This window comes from Lissotriton vulgaris, chromosome 10 (genome assembly GCF_964263255.1).
Source record: "Lissotriton vulgaris chromosome 10, aLisVul1.2, whole genome shotgun sequence".
NCBI lineage: Eukaryota > Metazoa > Chordata > Amphibia > Caudata > Salamandridae > Lissotriton > Lissotriton vulgaris.
In genome coordinates, this window is record NC_141698.1 from 1129857945 (window position 1) to 1129877520 (window position 19576).

At 50.5% G+C, this 19576-nt stretch overlaps 1 protein-coding gene across 3 annotated transcripts in view; it reads left to right on the forward strand.

The window, feature by feature from the left end:
- The window catches only part of LOC147689445 (uncharacterized), a 388546-nt gene that overhangs the window by 332880 nt on the left and 36090 nt on the right, over positions 1-19576 (forward strand). For 2 of the 3 annotated variants that reach the window (XM_086942213.1, XM_086942212.1), the window contains exon 19: positions 8071-8172. The exons of the other annotated variant lie outside the window; for it this stretch is intronic. In XM_086942213.1, the coding sequence (XP_086798339.1) occupies positions 8071-8172 (102 nt within the window). The remainder of the gene's footprint in view (positions 1-8070; positions 8173-19576) is intronic. 3 annotated transcript variants of the gene reach the window in all.

A 19576-nucleotide genomic window follows, 5' to 3' on the forward strand; every position in this document is an offset into this window, starting at 1 on the left:
TGTAGTTCGTCCTCCACATTCGTGCTGCACCCAGGACAGGTTTTGTCGTCCAGCGTTGTCCATTTACTTGTAAAGGCTTTAGGGGGCAGTGTGCCAAACCTCCACTGGATAAAAAGTTTCCTTGCAGTGATAGAGAATATAATATCCATGTATCCTTCAAAGTAAAAAGAAGTTTGGTGGCCAAGAGTTGTACAGTGAGGGAGCCGATCTTCAAGGCACACACGAGTGAAGTTAGGGTCTTGTCCTTGAAAGTCTTGGTGAGCATTTTGCGGGACACCCCTAGACAACCTCTTTCGGGATCATCCCACAGATCAGCCAGTCCCAGTCGATAGAATTCTCGTTTTACATATGCCACCCATGGAATTCTGTTGCAACAGTTAAGACTCAGAACGTGCTTCAGATCTTGCCTATAGTGGGAGAGTTCACTAGTAGACCAAAGCCTATGCCAAAACCTAAACGGCTTTAGAGCCAGTTCGTCCCCTATTGAAGGGAGCCCCAGATCTAGTCTCAGTGGTAGCAGGGGTGTACCTTGTGGTAGAGCCAGCAAACGTCTAAGGAAGTTATTTTCCACCTTGACAAGTTCTGTCCCAACATTATGACCCCACAGCTCACCACCATAGGATGAAGCTGCTCTGGCTTGGGTTTTATACATCTCCAAGGCTGGACTAACTGGTTTGAAGGTTGATGAATTCGAGACCTTCAGAATTGCCCCCACCATTTGGGATAACTTTAAACGGGATCTTGCTATCTGTGGAACCCAAGATAGATTTTCATGTAGAGTTACCCCCAAATACTGGAACGTTCTAACCCTTTCCATCCATATCCATCCGTATATCCATGCAGGGACCCCGATGCATCTATGTACTGTACTTTCCATAAAGTTGAAATTCGCCTTTTCTGTAAATTGTAATTTTTCTCTCCGTGCCCAGTAGGTCCGCGCTGCCTCTCCTCGCGGTGACTGTGTTTGGGATACGCACACAACACAAGCTCATAAAACACTCCACTCGCTTATTGTCTATTTCATTTACACCCCAGGTGACCTATCTGCTAGTTCACTCACCAGATACTCACACATGTATTACTCCCCACCCATGCATTTTATAACCCATTCTAACACCCCACTCCCCACCCATCCATTTCCTCACCCATTCTATCACCCAACTGTTCACCCCCCACCCATTCATTTCCTCACCCATTCTTTCACCCCACTGTTCACCCGCCACCTATCCATTTCCTCACCCACCCATTTCCTCACCCATTCTATCACCCCACTGTTCACTCCCCACCCATCTATTTCTTCACCCATTCTATCACCCCACTGTTCACTCCCCAACCATCCATTTCCTCACCCATTCTATCACCCCACTGTTCACTCCCCACCCATCCATTTCCTCACCCATTCTATCACCCAACTGTTCACCCCCCACCCATTCATTTCCTCACCCATTCTTTCACCCCACTGTTCACCCGCCACCTATCCATTTCCTCACCCATCCATTTCCTCACCCATTCTATCACCCAACTGTTCACCCCCCACCCATTCATTTCCTCACCCATTCTTTCACCCCACTGTTCACCCGCCACCTATCCATTTCCTCACCCATCCATTTCCTCACCCATTCTATCACCCCACTGTTCACTCCCCACCCATCTATTTCTTCACCCATTCTATCACCCCACTGTTCACTCCCCAACCATCCATTTCCTCACCCATTCTATCACCCCACTGTTCACTCCCCACCCATCCATTTCCTCACCCATTCTATCACCCAACTGTTCACCCCCCACCCATTCATTTCCTCACCCATTCTTTCACCCCACTGTTCACCCGCCACCTATCCATTTCCTCACCCATCCATTTCCTCACCCATTCTATCACCCCACTGTTCACTCCCCACCCATCCATTTCCTCACCCATTCTATCACCCCACTGTTCACTCCCCAACCATCCATTTCCTCACCCATTCTATCACCCCACTGTTCACTCCCCACCCATCCATTTCCTCACCCATTCTATCACCCCACTGTTCACTCCCCACCCATCCATTTCCTCACCCATTCTATCACCCCACTGTTCACTCCCCACCCATCCATTTCCTCACCCATTCTATCACCCCACTGTTCACTCCCCAACCATCCATTTCCTCACCCATTCTATCACCCCACTGTTCACTCCCCAACCATCCATTTCCTCACCCATTCTATCACCCCACTGTTCACTCCCCAACCATCCATTTCCTCACCCATTCTATCACCCCACTGTTCACTCCCCAACCATCCATTTCCTCACCCATTCAGTCATCCCACTGTTCACACCCCAACGATCCATTTCCTCACCCATTCTTTCACCCCACTGTTCACCCGCCACCTATCCATTTCCTCACCCATCCATTTCCTCACCCATTCTATCACCCCACTGTTCACTCCCCACCCATCCATTTCCTCACCCATTCTATCACCCCACTGTTCACTCCCCAACCATCCATTTCCTCACCCATTCTATCACCCCACTGTTCACTCCCCACCCATCCATTTCCTCACCCATTCTATCACCCAACTGTTCACCCCCCACCCATTCATTTCCTCACCCATTCTTTCACCCCACTGTTCACCCGCCACCTATCCATTTCCTCACCCATCCATTTTCTCACCCATTCTATCACCCCACTGTTCACTCCCCACCCATCCATTTCCTCACCCATTCTATCACCCCACTGTTCACTCCCCACCCATCCATTTCCTCACCCATTCTATCACCCCACTGTTCACCGACCAACCATCTATTTCTTCACCCATTCTATCACCCCACTGTTCACTCCCCACCCATCCATTTCCTCACCCATTCTATCACCCAACTGTTCACCCCCCACCCATTCATTTCCTCACCCATTCTTTCACCCCACTGTTCACCCGCCACCTATCCATTTCCTCACCCATCCATTTCCTCACCCATTCTATCACCCCACTGTTCACTCCCCACCCATCCATTTCCTCACCCATTCTATCACCCCACTGTTCACCGACCAACCATCTATTTCTTCACCCATTCTATCACCCCACTGTTCACTCCCCACCCATCCATTTCCTCACCCATTCTATCACCCAACTGTTCACCCCCCACCCATTCATTTCCTCACCCATTCTTTCACCCCACTGTTCACCCGCCACCTATCCATTTCCTCACCCATCCATTTCCTCACCCATTCTATCACCCCACTGTTCACTCCCCACCCATCCATTTCCTCACCCATTCTATCACCCCACTGTTCACTCCCCAACCATCCATTTCCTCACCCATTCTATCACCCCACTGTTCACTCCCCAACCATCCATTTCCTCACCCATTCTATCACCCCACTGTTCTCTCCCCAACCATCCATTTCCTCACCCATTCTATCACCCCACTGTTCACTCCCCAACCATCCATTTCCTCACCCATTCTATCACCCCACTGTTCACTCCCCACCCATCCATTTCCTCACCCATTCTATCACCCCACTGTTCACCGACCAACCATCTATTTCTTCACCCATTCTATCACCCCACTGTTCACTCCCCACCCATCCATTTCCTCACCCATTCTATCACCCCACTGTTCACTCCCCAACCATCCATTTCCTCACCCATTCTATCACCCCACTGTTCACTCCCCAACCATCCATTTCCTCACCCATTCTATCACCCCACTGTTCACTCCCCAACCATCCATTTCCTCACCCATTCAGTCATCCCACTGTTCACACCCCAACGATCCATTTCCTCACCCATTCTTTCACCCCACTGTTCACCCGCCACCTATCCATTTCCTCACCCATCCATTTCCTCACCCATTCTATCACCCCAATGTTCACTCCCCACCCATCCATTTCCTCACCCATTCTATCACCCCACTGTTCACTCCCCAACCATCCATTTCCTCACCCATTCTATCACCCCACTGTTCACTCCCCACCCATCCATTTCCTCACCCATTCTATCACCCAACTGTTCACCCCCACCCATTCATTTCCTCACCCATTCTTTCACCCCACTGTTCACCCGCCACCTATCCATTTCCTCACCCATCCATTTCCTCACCCATTCTATCACCCCACTGTTCACTCCCCACCCATCCATTTCCTCACCCATTCTATCACCCCACTGTTCACTCCCCAACCATCCATTTCCTCACCCATTCTATCACCCCACTGTTCACTCCCCAACCATCCATTTCCTCACCCATTCTATCACCCCACTGTTCACTCCCCAACCATCCATTTCCTCACCCATTCTATCACCCCACTGTTCACTCCCCAACCATCCATTTCCTCACCCATTCTATCACCCCACTGTTCACTCCCCACCCATCCATTTCCTCACCCATTCTATCTCCCCACTGTTCACCGATCAACCATCTATTTCTTCACCCATTCTATCACCCCACTGTTCACTCCCCACCCATCCATTTCCTCACCCATTCTATCACCCCACTGTTCACTCCCCAACCATCCATTTCCTCACCCATTCTATCACCCCACTGTTCACCGACCAACCATCTATTTCTTCACCCATTCTATCACCCCACTGTTCACTCCCCACCCATCCATTTCCTCACCCATTCTATCACCCCACTGTTCACTCCCCAACCATCCATTTCCTCACCCATTCTATCACCCCACTGTTCACCGACCAACCATCTATTTCTTCACCCATTCTATCACCCCACTGTTCACTCCCCAACCATCCATTTCCTCACCCATTCAGTCATCCCACTGTTCACACCCCAACGATCCATTTCCTCACCAATTCAGTCACCCCGACGCCATACTCCGATACGACGCCAGACTACGAAACAACGCCAACACCCTACACGCACTCAACGCCGGGCGAGACCACACTTACTTCCAGGCCACCCCGAATCGCACCCACGGACCTTTCTCCTGCCGTACCTGCACCTTCACCTGTGACAGAACCACCAAACCACCAAGGACCGGACCCAACCACCTCCGCTGCTTACTCCTAAACACATGCTTCGCACGCAAACACGCCGTAGAGCTCTGGGACCTGCTTGACACCTCCGCTCCAGACGTTGCCTTTCTGACCGAGACCTGGTGGAACAACTCCTCGGCACCCGACATCGCCATAGCCATCACGGACGGCTACCAGATCTCCTGCAGAGACCGCACCAATGGAATTGGAGGAGGAATAGCCATCGTACACAAGTCCACCCGGTCTCCACCCACGCAGACGACACCATCAGCACCGCCGAACACCTGCACTTCTGGATCCACACCGACCCCAACACCACTCTCAGAGGAACCCTCATCTACAGACCCCCCCGGACCCCGGCCACAGTTCAATGACTCCATCACCGACCTCGTCAGCACCCACGCACTCGCCTCCACGGACTACATCCTCCTCGGGGACCTAAACTTCCACCTCGAGAACAACAACGACGCCAACTCCACCACCCTGATCGACAACCTCGCCAACCTCAGCCTCAGTCAACCCCTCACCGCTCCCACCCACGCCGCCAGCCAAACGCTTAACCCCATCTTCTCCACAATCCCGCACGTCACCTTCAACCACACCACCGAACTCCACTGGACAGATCACGAAGCATCCATTTCACCTACAAGAAGCCCACCAAGCACCACCGCACCCAACAGCTGCCCCGCCGCTGCTAGAGCAAAGTCACCGAAGAACAGCTGACCACCACCTGCACCCAGTTCCCACCCACCGACCCAGACACCGCCGCACCGAACTTCAGACAATGGATCAACGACTGCCCCAACACCCTCGCCCCACTCAAGAAACCCTCCAACAGCCGCACCAGCAAGAAAGCCACATGGTTCACCAAAGAGCTCCAGACCTCCAAACGAGCATGGCAGAAACTGGAGAAGAAATGGCTCCACGAATAAACATCATACAGCTACGCAGCCCACAAAGATGCCACCAGCAGACATCACCACCTCATCAGACTAGCCAAGAGATCTTCTTTCAAAGCCCGCCTGGACAACAACGCACACGACAGCAAAGAGCTCTTCAGCATCGTGAAGGAACTCTCCAACCCCAGCGCCAACACCAATGACATCCCGCCCTCACAAGAACTGTGCTACTCGCTGGCCACCTTCTTCCACCACAAGATCGCTGACATCCACGACAGTTTCAACACCACAACCGCCCTGACTACGCCAGACTCCACCACCCCTGCGAACACCACCAGCTTCAACTGCCTGACCTCCTGGACCAACGTAAACGACTACAAAACATGCAAGATCATGAACTCTATCCACTCAAGATCACCGTCAGACCCCTGCCCACACCACATATTCAACAAAGTTGACACAGCCATCCCACCCCAACTACGGAAGGTAATCAACATCTTCCTCGAGACAACCACTTTTTAGGAAAGCTGGAAGCGTGCTGAGATCAACGCCCTCCTCAAAAAACCTAAGTTGGACCCCAAGGACCTCAAGAATTTCCAGACCATCTCCCTGCTCCCGTTCCCGGCGAAGGTCATCGAGAAAGTCGTCAATACGCAATTGACCCGCTACCTCGAGGACAATAACATCCTAGACCCGTCCCAGTCCGGATTCCGAAGAAACCACAGCACCGAGACAGCCCTCATCACCGCCACAGACTACATCAGGATCCAGCTAGACAACGGCAAAACATCAGCCCTCATCCTCCTTGACCTGTCAGCCGCCTTCGACACGGTCTGCCACTGCACACTAAAGACACGTCTCCAAGAAGCCGTAATCCAAGAGAAGGCCCTGGACTGGACCACATCCTTCCTCTCCGGCAGAACCCAGCGCGTCCGCCTCCCCCTTCCACTCCGAAGCCACTGACATCGTATGCGGCGTACCCCAGGGCTCATCCCTCAGCCCAATGCTGTTAAACCTCTACATGGCCCCCCTCGCTCACGTCACCCGCCAGCACGATCTCAACATCATCTCCTACACCGACGACACCCAGCTGATCCTCTCCCTCACCAAGGACCCACACACCACTAAAACCAACCTCCACGAGGGAATGAAGGCTGTTGCCGACTGGATGAGGAACAGCCGACTGAAGTTGAACTCGGAAAAGACGGAGGTCCTCATCCTCGGAACTACCCCGTCCGCCTGGGACGACTCCTGGTGGCTGACCACGCTGGGAACAGCACCAACACCCACCGACCACGCACGCAACCTCGGAATCATCCTCGACTCCTCCCTTTCCATGTCGAAGCAGGTCAACACTGTCTCCCTCTCCTGCTTTAACACCCTCTGCATGCTCCGCAGGATCTACAAGTGGATCCCCACCAAAATAAGAAGAACGGTGACCAAGGCCCTAGTCAGCAGCAGGTTAGACTACAGTAACGCACTCTACGCAGGTATCCCGGCCAAACACCTGCGACGACTTCAACACATTCAAAGCACCTCCCTCTGACTGATCTTCAACGCCCCTTGCCGCAGCCACATCACCCCCCCACCTGAGAGACCTACACTGGCTCCCCGTCGAAAAGAGGATCACCTTCAAACTACGCACACAAAGCACTCCACAACACCGGACCAGCCTACCTCAACAGCCGACTCAGCTTCTACACCCCCACCCGCCAGCTCTGCTCCGCCAGCCTCGCACTCGCCGCTGTACCCCGCATCCAACAAATTACCTCCGGTGGCAGATCCTTCTCCTTCCTCGCCACCAAGACCTTGAACACCCACCCTACCCACCTAAAGCAGACCCAGGACCTGCTCACCTTCAGAAGACTCCTCAAAACCTGGCTCTTGGAGCAGTAGCAGCACCCCCTTCCCACTGCGCCTTGAGACCCTCACAGGTAAGTAGCATGCTTTATAAGTGTAATGATTGATTGATTAATTTACCCCACTGTTCACTCCCCACCCATCCATGTCCTCACTCGTTTGCCTCCCCGCACATGTTTTCCCGCCCATCATTCACACCTCACCATCGCCCGCTCACTCGCTGCGCCCCTGCTTCGCTCACTGGTTGAAGGAGGGCGCTGCCCTGTTGCCCCTGTGCTTGAGTTCATGACAATAGATGAACATGTGACCGAGACCTTCAGGCTGTGACTTCTTCTCCTTGCAGGCCCACCCCGATGCAAAGAGAGACCACCTTCACCACCACGAGCACCGACCCCTGGCGCACATCCTCCGAGTACTCAGACGACACGGAATCTACCTCCAGAAGGTACGTCGCTCCAGTGCTCTCAAAGCAGGCAAATGAATATTAAAATACTAATAACCTCGTTATTTTCATTTCATTTTTCACTATGGTGGTGGGTTGGGGCGGGGTTGGTGTCACAGGGAGGAGTGGTTTGCACACTACCAGCGGACATGGCTGCATGGCCGGCAAAACAGTCATGCGCACTTTGCATGTTCCCCACCAGACTGTAATACACTGCCTGGTGGGGAATATGCACAGGCTCCCACGGCTTGTCTGAGCACGAACCACGGCGCTCAGACCTATCACAACACTGCATTGCAGCGTTGTGATTGGCTATGGGGAGGCAGCCTGAGTGCTTCCTGTTTGGAATGGAAGCTAATGAGAGATGGCGGCAACAGAAGAGAGCAGAGCTGAGGGGAAATGGCGGCTGGCAAAAGGGAAGTTTTTTTTTTTTTTGCCGCCCGACCCCCCCTGCCTCCACCCTCCACCCGCCCTGCCACCCCCGTTCCCTGCGAGCTGCCTCTGGAAGCTTGGGTGGTGCTTGTGACCCCCTAATGATGGGTCTGGGGGACTAGAGAACTTCTCTCTGTCCCCTCCGCCCTGGGGAGATGTTGGGTGGGTGAGTGCCATGTATGATCGGGAACGATAACAGGTCCAGTGGTTGTAATAGAACATGATCAGAGGTGCAGTAATGTGGCATGCCATAATTAGAGGTACAGAGATGGTGACAGGGCATGATTACAGGGACAACATTAGTAAGAGTGAGAATTACAGACACAAATGTGTGATAAGGCACAATTACAGGTCTAGTGGTTGATATGAACAGTGAATAATTACTGGTACACTGGTCAATGATTGTGACAGGTCACGATTATGGGACTAGCGAATTACTTGAACAGTGAGTAATTATGGATAGAATGATTTTGATAGGGCACGATTACAGGTCCAGTGGTTGATATGAACGGTGCAGTGAATAGTACCCGATACAATGATTGCGAAAGGGCACAATTACGGGCGTAGTGGTTGAGATAGGACATAGTTACAGGTACACCGATTGTGATAGGGCATGAATATGAATACCTTAACTCATAGGACTTGAGCATAGGTACGGAGTCCAAGCCCAGAGGTAAGATTCAGTCGCTTCTCATCTGGTCCACCGTGATCCTTCAAGCATCTCAAGCATGGAGGCGGGTCTTCAGAGCACCAGGACCCAGACCTCAGAATGCTGAAAGCCCACAGCTTCCCTGTCTCATCGGGTATCTTCAGGTCAGGAAGCTCTTGGAAACTGAGTTCTTCAAACCAGATTTGGACCAGTCCGCTTCCACCTCCAGGGGAGCGGCGGCTGTAAGACCAGTTCATGCCTTCAGCGGGGATCTACCCCCCTTTCCTTATCCCTCATTTAACTGTTTATGATTACTCTGAAGGCGCTAAGGCGTATAAAGGACCTGAATAAATAATTGACCACATCTTGAGTCTGGATTTACAGAGACCTAAATGAGAGAAATTGCCAGATTGAAGGGAAAAGACTGGTGCATTTGATTTTCTTTGACAAACTTTCATTAAAATAAAAAATATTATTTTTATTTAAACAATTAACATATAAAATAACACTTTACAGATAGTATCATACATCATTATCGCAATTTGCAAGTCTCCACATCTGAAACATAGCTCCAGTCGTGGTAGCAATATACAACAGGTGGCATTCAGTCCATATCCATAGTTGGTAGAACTCTCGGTGGCTCACAAATGTCCCCCTTGTAAGTGTTCCATTTTTGCCAAATTTGCGACCATTTATTTGGTTATCCTCATGCAATATATACCGTTTTTTTCGGTGAACATGTAATGATCCATGTCGTTTTCCCAAATCCTCATGGATGATTTTTCTCTCGCCCCCCACAATTTTGCCATATTTCTTTTGGCCACCATCATTCCCACCGATACCCATATCTTCTCTTTGACGTTGAGGTCTGTAGGGCCCCAGATATTTAAGAGACATCATTTTATGTTGCAATCTGTAGTTATCCCCATGACGTCTGTCATACAGCTCGTTACCCTCTCCCAGTCGCTCTGAATTAACGGACATTCCCAAAGTATATGTATGAATGTACCATCAAGCCCACATCCCCTAACACAAAGTCCGCCCACCCTAAAACCCATCTTCATCAATGTTTGTCCCGAATAGTATATTCTATGTAATATTTTGAGTTGACCAAGTCTCATTCTGGATGAGACTGCTGTTCTTTTCGAGAAGCTAGCGCGGCTACATCATGGTCCCAATGTGAACGGAGGAGGAGACAGGTATCTGGGGAATTGTTTATTAGTTTCCTATATATAATGGAGATTGCCTTCTCTGGGAGGTGGCCATCTAGTATTCTGTCCTCGAGCGATGAGGTGGGTTATCACCCTTAGGTATCAACGATTGCAACGCATGCTTAACCTGGAGATATCTGTAGTATTCTGAAGCCGCCAGGTCATATGCGTCTCTCAGCTGTTCAAAGGAGAGTATTTCTCCATCCCTCCAAGGGTCACCTACTGAGGATAAGCCAGGGCACGAGTCGGGGAACCACGCGGGTGGACGGCATCCCCCCACTTATTTCCGAGGGTTTTTCAGGGTGGACGCCGTCCACCCTGCTAAATCAAAACTGCGTCCACCATTAAAAAACGGGAGCGCGGCGCGCACAAAGTAAATAAAGCATTTCCGGGTGGGCGAGTGGCTGGCTGAATCCGGAAGTTACCAAGCACGCCGGTGGTCACCACGCCCCTGCACCTACCATTTGTCTGTAATTTTAACCGGGCACAGCTTGCCCCCACCTCCCTTCTTGACTCCGATGCTGACCTGCTTCTCTTCACCGAGCGTAATTACTGTCACTAATTTGTAAGCAAACCTGGTTCTTCAAACATGCATAATGTAATACAATAAAGAAATGGCACAATCGCACCCACACTGATTAACAAAGTATGGAGGACAATCAGTTCAATCAGTTCTCTTACAGTATCTCCTGTAAGTACTGTATATCACAGTGGGGGATGGCATTTTGGACAGAGAGCCTGTCTTCTAGTTGTCTTGTGCAGGAGAGGAGCCCAAGATGATACTAGAATACTGCATGCCCACCCCTGTGCCCACCCTGGTGGATCACGTTCCCTCTCCTGTGATGACTCCTGCTCCTGTCCCCCATGTGGTGGCTCCAGTCCACCCCCGCCTGTGATGGCTCCTGTCCCCCCATGTTGTGGCTCCAGTCCACCCCCGCCTGTGATGGCTCCTGTCCCGCATGTTGTGGCTCCAGTCCACCGCCGCCTGTGATGGCTCTTGTCCCCCCCTGTGGTGGATCCTGTCTCCGCCCTGGGTGGCTTCTGTCCCAGTCCTGGAACGGCCCCTGCAGCGAGGGTGAAGTTCTTGATGGGCTTCTTCTCAAAAGGGATCAGCTCAAAATAATATGGAAAGGTGGGCGTGTAAGTACGTGAAGGGATGTGTGAATGGCTGGATGAATTTGTGAAAGGGTGAATGGATGAATGAAAGATTGAATATATGGATAATGAGAGAGGATAGATGGATTGATGAGTGAGGGGAAGGATGGAGAGAAAATGTAAATAGCTGGATGTATGGGTGGAAGGGTAGCTGGATGATTGATGAGGGGAAAGATGGATGAGGGGAAGGATGAGGGATGGAGGAGAAGGATGGATGGATGAGGGGAAGGATAAATGGATGAGGGGAAGGATGGATGGATGGATGGATGGAGGGGAAGGATGGATGGATGAAGGGCAGGATAAATGGATGGGATGGATGGATGGGTGAGGGAAAGGATGGATGAGGGTAAGGATGATGGATAGATGGATGAGGGGCAGGATAAATAGATGGGATGGATGGATGGGTGAGGGGAAGGATGATGGATGAGGAGAAGGATGGATGGATGGATGGATGGATGGATGGATGGATGGAGGAAAAGGATGGATGAAGGGCAGGATAAATGGATGGGATGGATGGATGGGTGAGGGGAAGGATGGATGAAAGGAAGGATGGATGAGGGGAAGGATGAATGGATGACGGGAAAGGATGGATGATGAGGGAAAGGATGTATGGATGGATGGATGGATGGATGATGAGGGGAAGGGTGGATGGATGGATGATGAAGGGAAAGGATGGATGGGTGATGAGGGAAAAGGATGGATGGATGATGAGGGGAAGGAAGGATGGATGGATGATGAGGGGAAGGATGGATGGATGGATGGATGATGATGGAAAAGGATGGATGGATGATGAGGGGAAGGATGGATGGATGATTAGGGAAAAGGATGGATGGATGATGAGGGAAAAGGATGGACGGATGATGAGGGGAAGGATGGATGGATGATGAGGGGATGGATGGATGATGAGGGGAAGGACAGATGGATGAATGGATGATGGGTGGGTGAAAGGATGGATGGATGGAGAGTGGGTGAAGGGATGGATGGATGGATGATGGGTGGGTGAAAGGATGGACGGATGGAGAGTGGGTGAAGGGATGGATGGATGGATAAGTGGGTGGGTGAAAGGATGGATGGATGGATGATGAGTCGATGGGTAAAAGGATGGATGGATGGATGATGAGTGGGTGGGTGGGTGAAAGGATGGATGGATGAGTGGGTGGGTGGATGGTGGGTGGGTGAAAGGATGGATCAGTGGATTGGATGGTGGGTGGGTGAAAGGATGGATGAGTGGGTGGGTGGATAGTGGGTGGATGATGAGGGGTAGGTGGATGAGTGAAATGATGGATGGATTGATAAGTGCAAGGGTGAATGAATGGACATATGAGTGAAAGGGTGGGTGTAAGGATGGATGAGTGAGTGAAAGGGAGGGTAGATGGACAAAAGGATGAATAGATGTGTGAAGGAGTGAAATGATAGATGGATGAGTGAAAGGGGCAATGGATGGATTCATGAGTGGATGAGTAGATGGATGGATGGGTGGATGGATGGATGGAAGGAAGGCTAAGTGAAAGGGTCGATGGAGAGAGAAAGGGAAGATGGATGGATGACTAAAAGAGTGGATGGGTGGAAGGATTAGTAAGTGAAAGGATGGCTGGATTGGTGAAAGGGTAAATGGCTGAATGGATGAGTGAATGGATGGATGGGATGAAGAGTGGATGGATAACTGTACAGATGGATAGGGTGAAAGGGTGGATGGATGGATAATTGAGGATGAGTGAAAGGATGGATGAGGGGATGGATGAAGGGATGGATGAGTGAAATGATAGATGGAAGGATACATGATGGATAGGTTTGCAAATGGTTGAATATTTTTGGAAATGGCTGGGCTTACTTATATAGTATTGCGTGACCTCTGATGTGTCTGTAAAACGTACCTATTGTCCTGAAGTTTTGTCCTGAATTTTGACCTCCTGTCCTGAATTTGTGTCCTGAATTTTGAACCTTTGTCCTGAATTTTTACACTCACCGTCCTGAATTTGCATCAATGCCAGTTGTTCACCCTAATTCTTTGTGCGGTAGAACCGAGGCTCTTTAACACAGCAGCATGAGAGTGACGAGAGAGAAACCTGGCAGAGTGCTGCCAAAGAGCTCTCCCACTCAGAATATTTCATTATTCAAGTGATCGTGAACAATTATGGGTAAACTGAGATGTGAAAAACTAAACACAATGCGATGCGGCTGCACAAGACTTGAGGAGTTAATTAAGTATTAGTACTAGCAAGTGTGCTGTAAGTTAAATTAAAACATTTTACATGCACTGTGCGCCTCGTGCATGTAGAATCAGAGTCCCACTAGACCCGGCCCTGCCAATTAAGTGCCGGCGCTAAGCACTGGCACAAATTAAGCCCTGCATTGAAAAATTGACACCAGGCGACAAAATGTAAGTAGTATGATGGTGTACCCTTGTGTGTTCTTCCGTGTGTCGCTGTTGCCACATGGAATGTTTAATGATGACAGCAACGCCCCCTTCTAGTTTGTGTTGTCGGTCTGAATTGTATAATTTTGTGGAATGGGGAGGTGTAGGATGGCGCTGGATTGTTCATTTAAACATGACTCCATGATGACGTCTGACTTGGCATTACGTATGTCAGTATATTTTTAATTTAGGCTCAATCCTGTCAGTGTTTGGATAATTGCACTACTGGATAGGAGGGCACAAAGTTTTGCAAAGGTTCTGCCCGCTTTCTTCAAGGGGTCCCCACAAAATTACATCATGAGCTAGGCCCACCCCAATTTTATAGTAAGTAGTCTCTGTAAAGGGGGAAACAACCATTACAATGCATGAGTCATAATCGGCCCTTTTTTTAGGAACTATCACAAAAATAAACAGTATTAATAAAAAGTAAAGCAATGTTTATATTTTGTTGCACTGAAGTAAATGAAGGCAAATAAGTCAAACTAAAATATACCAAAACTAAATACATTTCCTAAAATAAATAGAAATAAATAAATCTGCTAAAATAAATACAATGGCCAGTTAATATATCTAAAATTTAGGCATTGACCCAAGTTAATGCCCGGCAGCTCCATTGTCTTCAGCCAAGATTCCCAATGTTAGACTAATTTTCTGATTTGTTACCTTTGCTGCAAATTGTAAAGCGTTCTGATATCCTTCGGGATCAAGTTCGCGCTGTATAAAACTTTATAAATAAAATAAATAAATCTAGCCACAGCTAGAGAGAGGCAGCTGGGACAAAACTATTTAATACAGAGTCGCTAGTTTACAATAGGTGGGGAGATAACATATAACACTCATAGATAGAATAACGTGAATATGGAGCCCTACTGTGTGTAATAGTCATTGTCGAGTGTGGGAAGCAGCCTCTCTGGGAACCTGTAATGTATACAAAATCTTGCAGTCAAACTTTCCTGTAGCGTTTTGAAAATGTGTTCATGGCACATATGACATTGAGAGCCCAGGGTTTGAAGGTGAGGAGAAACTGCAAAACCTCTGCAGGAGGTTCTGTCTTAATTACAAAGGCGTATCTGAAGGCTTCAGAGACGATATTGATAATGGGGGTAATGACATTCCAGAGCAACTGCAACCTGTTTTGAGGGCGATAAACACACTTCCTGTGAGTTCAAGTGACTGCGAAAGTGGTTTCAGCACAATTAACTTGGTAATGTCACCCATACGAAACTGACTTGGTATCGGACGCCTTTCATCATTAATGTTCATAAACCTCATGGGTCCTCCTCTTCCTCTTTGGAATCCAGTGCCATATGTGAACAGGTGGTTGATTGCTCATCGTCATGCAGATGATAATCAATCTAGAAAGGTCGATCCTACAGCCCAGCACAATAAAAGATATGCAGACGCATGGTCGTTTTTTAATTGATAGCTTACAATGATAAAAGCTGTCTCACATTTTCCATGGCCAGACATCCTGTGGCAATATAACATCTCCCATAATGTCTGAAATAACAGATGTACAGAGTATCAGGCTTTAACTGTAAGTGTGCACCTTGCATTTTTTTCTCTCATGGTCAAAGTGTATTATACTTGTTAATAAATGTAAATGTCGTGTTCTAGGTAGCGTAATACATTTTATAGTTTTGATAATCACTATTGTAGTTTCTAGTATGTGCTTTTCTTCGGCTTTTTTCAACACACTAATTCTACTTTTGTTCATGGTCCCATGTTTTAGTATGCCTAAATTACAGCACTTAATGGCTTGACTAATGTAGTTGTACGCCAAACTTCATCCACATTTGGGCTGCTAATTCCTCCATACAGGGACCTTAAGTCACAGGCTTAAGTACCAAGCAGCTTCAAATGTTAAATCTTGCAATATACGCAAATGATAGATCTGCCTTACATGCGATGTCACTTCCTGTTGTGATGTCACTTCCTGTTGTGATGTCACTTCCTGTCATGGTGTCACTTCCTGTCGTGATGTCACTTCCTGTGACCACGCCTACCTTGGAGAGTCCCCCCACTTCTTTTTTTAGGACTTGTGCCCTGGGATAAGCCAATTAAGCCCCATTTGTCAAATCCTTGTGTGACTCTCAGATTCCCAAACTGGGCTGTGTCCCAGAGTGGGGTGGCCCCCGTGATTTTATCCTTCCACCCCAAGCTTAGAGTGGCTTCTCTCCATACTTTAACTGAGTGGTTGGTAGGCCCCGTTAGTTTCAATTTAGAAGGATTGGCATACAGTGCTCTCCTGTAACTACCCCCAGGTAGGAACCCTCCGTCCATGCTGAACCCGGGATCTATCTGTGACCTGTACGTGCACTGATTAATGGCCGCGAGATGAGCTGCCCAATAATAACGTTGAATGTCGGGGAGAGCAATGCCTCCATCGTACCACCCCTTTGTGAGCTTAGCCAGCGACACTCGTGGAGGTTTTCCCCACTGTTCACTCCCCAACCATCCATTTCCTCACCCATTCTATCACCCCACTGTTCACTCCCCAACCATCCATTTCCTCACCCATTCAGTCACCCCACTGTTCACACCCCAACGATTCATTTCCTCACCAATTCAGTCACCACAACGCCATACTCCGATACGACGCCAGACTACGAAACAACGCCAACACCCTACACACACTCAATGCCGGGCGAGACCACACCTACTTCCAGGCCACCCCGAATTGCACCCACGAACCTTTCTCCTGCCGCACCTGCAGCTTCACCTGTGACAGAACCACCAAACCACCAAGGATCGGACCCAACCACCTACGCTGCATACTCCTAAACACGCGTTCCGCACGCAAACACGCCGTAGAGCTCTGGGACCTGCTGGACACCTTCGCTCCAGACGTTGCCTTCCTGACCGAGATCTGGTGGAACAACTCCTCGGCACCCGACATTGCCATAGCCGTCCCGAACGGCTACCAGTTCTCCCGCAGAGACCGCACCAACGGAATTGGAGGAGCAATAGCCATCGTACACAAGTCCACCCTGTCTCCACCCACGCAGACGACACCATCAGCACTGCGGAACACCTGCACTTCTGGATCCACACCGACCCCAACACCACCCTTAGAGGAACCCTCATCTACAGACCCCCGGGAACCTGGCGAAAGTTCAGGGACTCCATCGCCGACCTCGTCAGCACCCACGCACTCGCCTCCACGGACTACATCCTCCTCGGGGACCTAAACTTCCATCCCAAGAACAACAACAACGCCAACTCCGCCACCCTGATCGACAACCTCGCCAACCTCAGCCTCAGTCAAATCCTCACCGCTCCCACCCACGCCGCCGGCCAAACTCTTAACCCCATCTTCTCCACAATCCCGCACGTCACCTTCGACCACACCACCGAACTCCACTGGACCGATCACCGATGCATCCATTTCACCTACAAGAGGCCCACCACGCACCACCGCACCCAACAGCTGCCCGCCGCTGCTGGAGCAAAGTCACCGAAGAACAGCAGACCACCACCTGCACCCAGATCCCACCCACCGACCCAGACACAGCCGCACGGAACTTCAGACAATGGATCAACGACTGCGCCAACACCCACGCCCCACTCAAGAAACCCTCCAACAGCCGCACCAGCAAGAAAGCCACATGGTTCACCAAAGAGCTCCAGACCTCCAAACGAGCATGGCAGAAACTGGAGAAGAAATGGCTCCACGAAAAAACACCAGACAGCTACGCAGCCCACAAAGACGCCACCCGCAGACATCACCACCTAATCAGACTAGCCAAGAGATCTTCTTTCAAAGCCCGCCTGGACAACAATGCACACGACAGCAAAGAGCTCTTCAGCCTCGTGAAGGAACTCTCCAACCCCAGCGTCAACACCAATGACATCCCACCCTCACAAGAACTGTGCTACTCGCTGGCCACCTTCTTCCACCGCAAGATCGCTGACATCCACGAAAGCTTCAACACCACGACCGCCCTGACTATGCCAGACTCCACCCCCCTCTGCGAACACCACCCGCTTCAACTGCCTGACCTCCTGGACCAACGTCAACAACGACAAAACATGCAAGATCATGAACTCCATCCACTCAGGATCACCGTCAGACCCCTGCCCACACCACATATTCAACAAAGTCGATGCAGCCATCCCACCCCAACTACGGAAGGTAATCAACATCTCCCTCGAGACAACCACTTTTCAGGAAAGCTGGAAGCACGCTGAGATCAACGCCCTCCTCAAAAAACCCAAGGCGGACCCCAAGGACCTAAAGAATTTCCGGACCATCTCCCTGCTCCCGTTCCCGGCGAAGGTCATCGAGAAAGTCGTCAACACGCAACTGACCCGCTACCTCGAGGACAACAACATCCTAGACCCATCCCAGTCCGGATTCCAAAGAAACCACAGCACTGAGACAGCCCTCATCTCCACCACAGACGACATAAGGTTCCAACTAGACAACGGCAAAACATCAGCCCTCATCCTCCTTGACCTGTCAGCCGCCTTCGACACGGTCTGCCACTGCACACTAAAGACACGTCTCCAAGAAGCCGGAATCCAAGAGAAGGCCCTGGACTGAACCACATCCTTCCTCTTCGGCAGAACCCAGAGCGTCTGCCTCCCCCTTCCACTCCGAAACCACTGACATCATATGCTGCGTACCCCAGGGCTCATCCCTCAGCCCAACGCTGTTAAACCTCTACATGGCCCCCCTCGCTCACGTCACCCGCCAGCACGATCTCAACATCATCTCCTACGCCGACGACACCCAGCTGATCCTCTCCCTCACCAAAGACCCACACACCACCAAAACCAACCTCCACGAGGGAATGAAGGCCGTTGCCGACTGGATGAGGAACAGCCAACTGAAGCTTAACTCGGACAAGACGGAGGTCCTCATCCTCGGAACCACCCCCTCCGCCTGGGACGACTCCTGGTGGCCGACCACGCTGGGAACAGCACCAACACCCACCGACCACGCACGCAACCTGGGAATCATCCTCGACTCCTCCCTTTCCTTGTCGAAGCAGGTCAACACTGTCTCCCTCTCCTGCTTCAACACCCTCTGCATGCTCCGCAGGATCTACAAGTGGATCCCCACCAAAACAAGAAGAATGGTGACCCAGGCCCTCGTCAGCAGCAGGTTAGACTACAGTAACGCACTCTACGCAGGTATTCCGTCCAAACACTTGCGACGACTTCAACACATTCAAAACACCTCCGCCCGACTGATCTTCAGCGCCCCTTGCCGCAACCACATCACCCCCCACCTGAGAGACCTACACTGGCTCCCCGTCGAAAAGAGGATCACCTTCAAACTACGCACACAAAGCACTCCACAACACAGGACCAGCCTACCTCAACAGCCGACTCAGCTTCTACACCCCCACCCGCCAGCTCTACTCCGCCAGCCTCGCACTCGCCGCTGTCCCCCGCATCCAACAAATGACCTCCGGTGGCAGATCCTTCTCCTTCCTCGCCACCAAGACCTGGAACACCCTCCCTACCCACCTAAAGCAGACCCAGGACCTGCTCACCTTCAGAAGACTCCTCAAAACCTGGCTCTTGGAGCAGTGG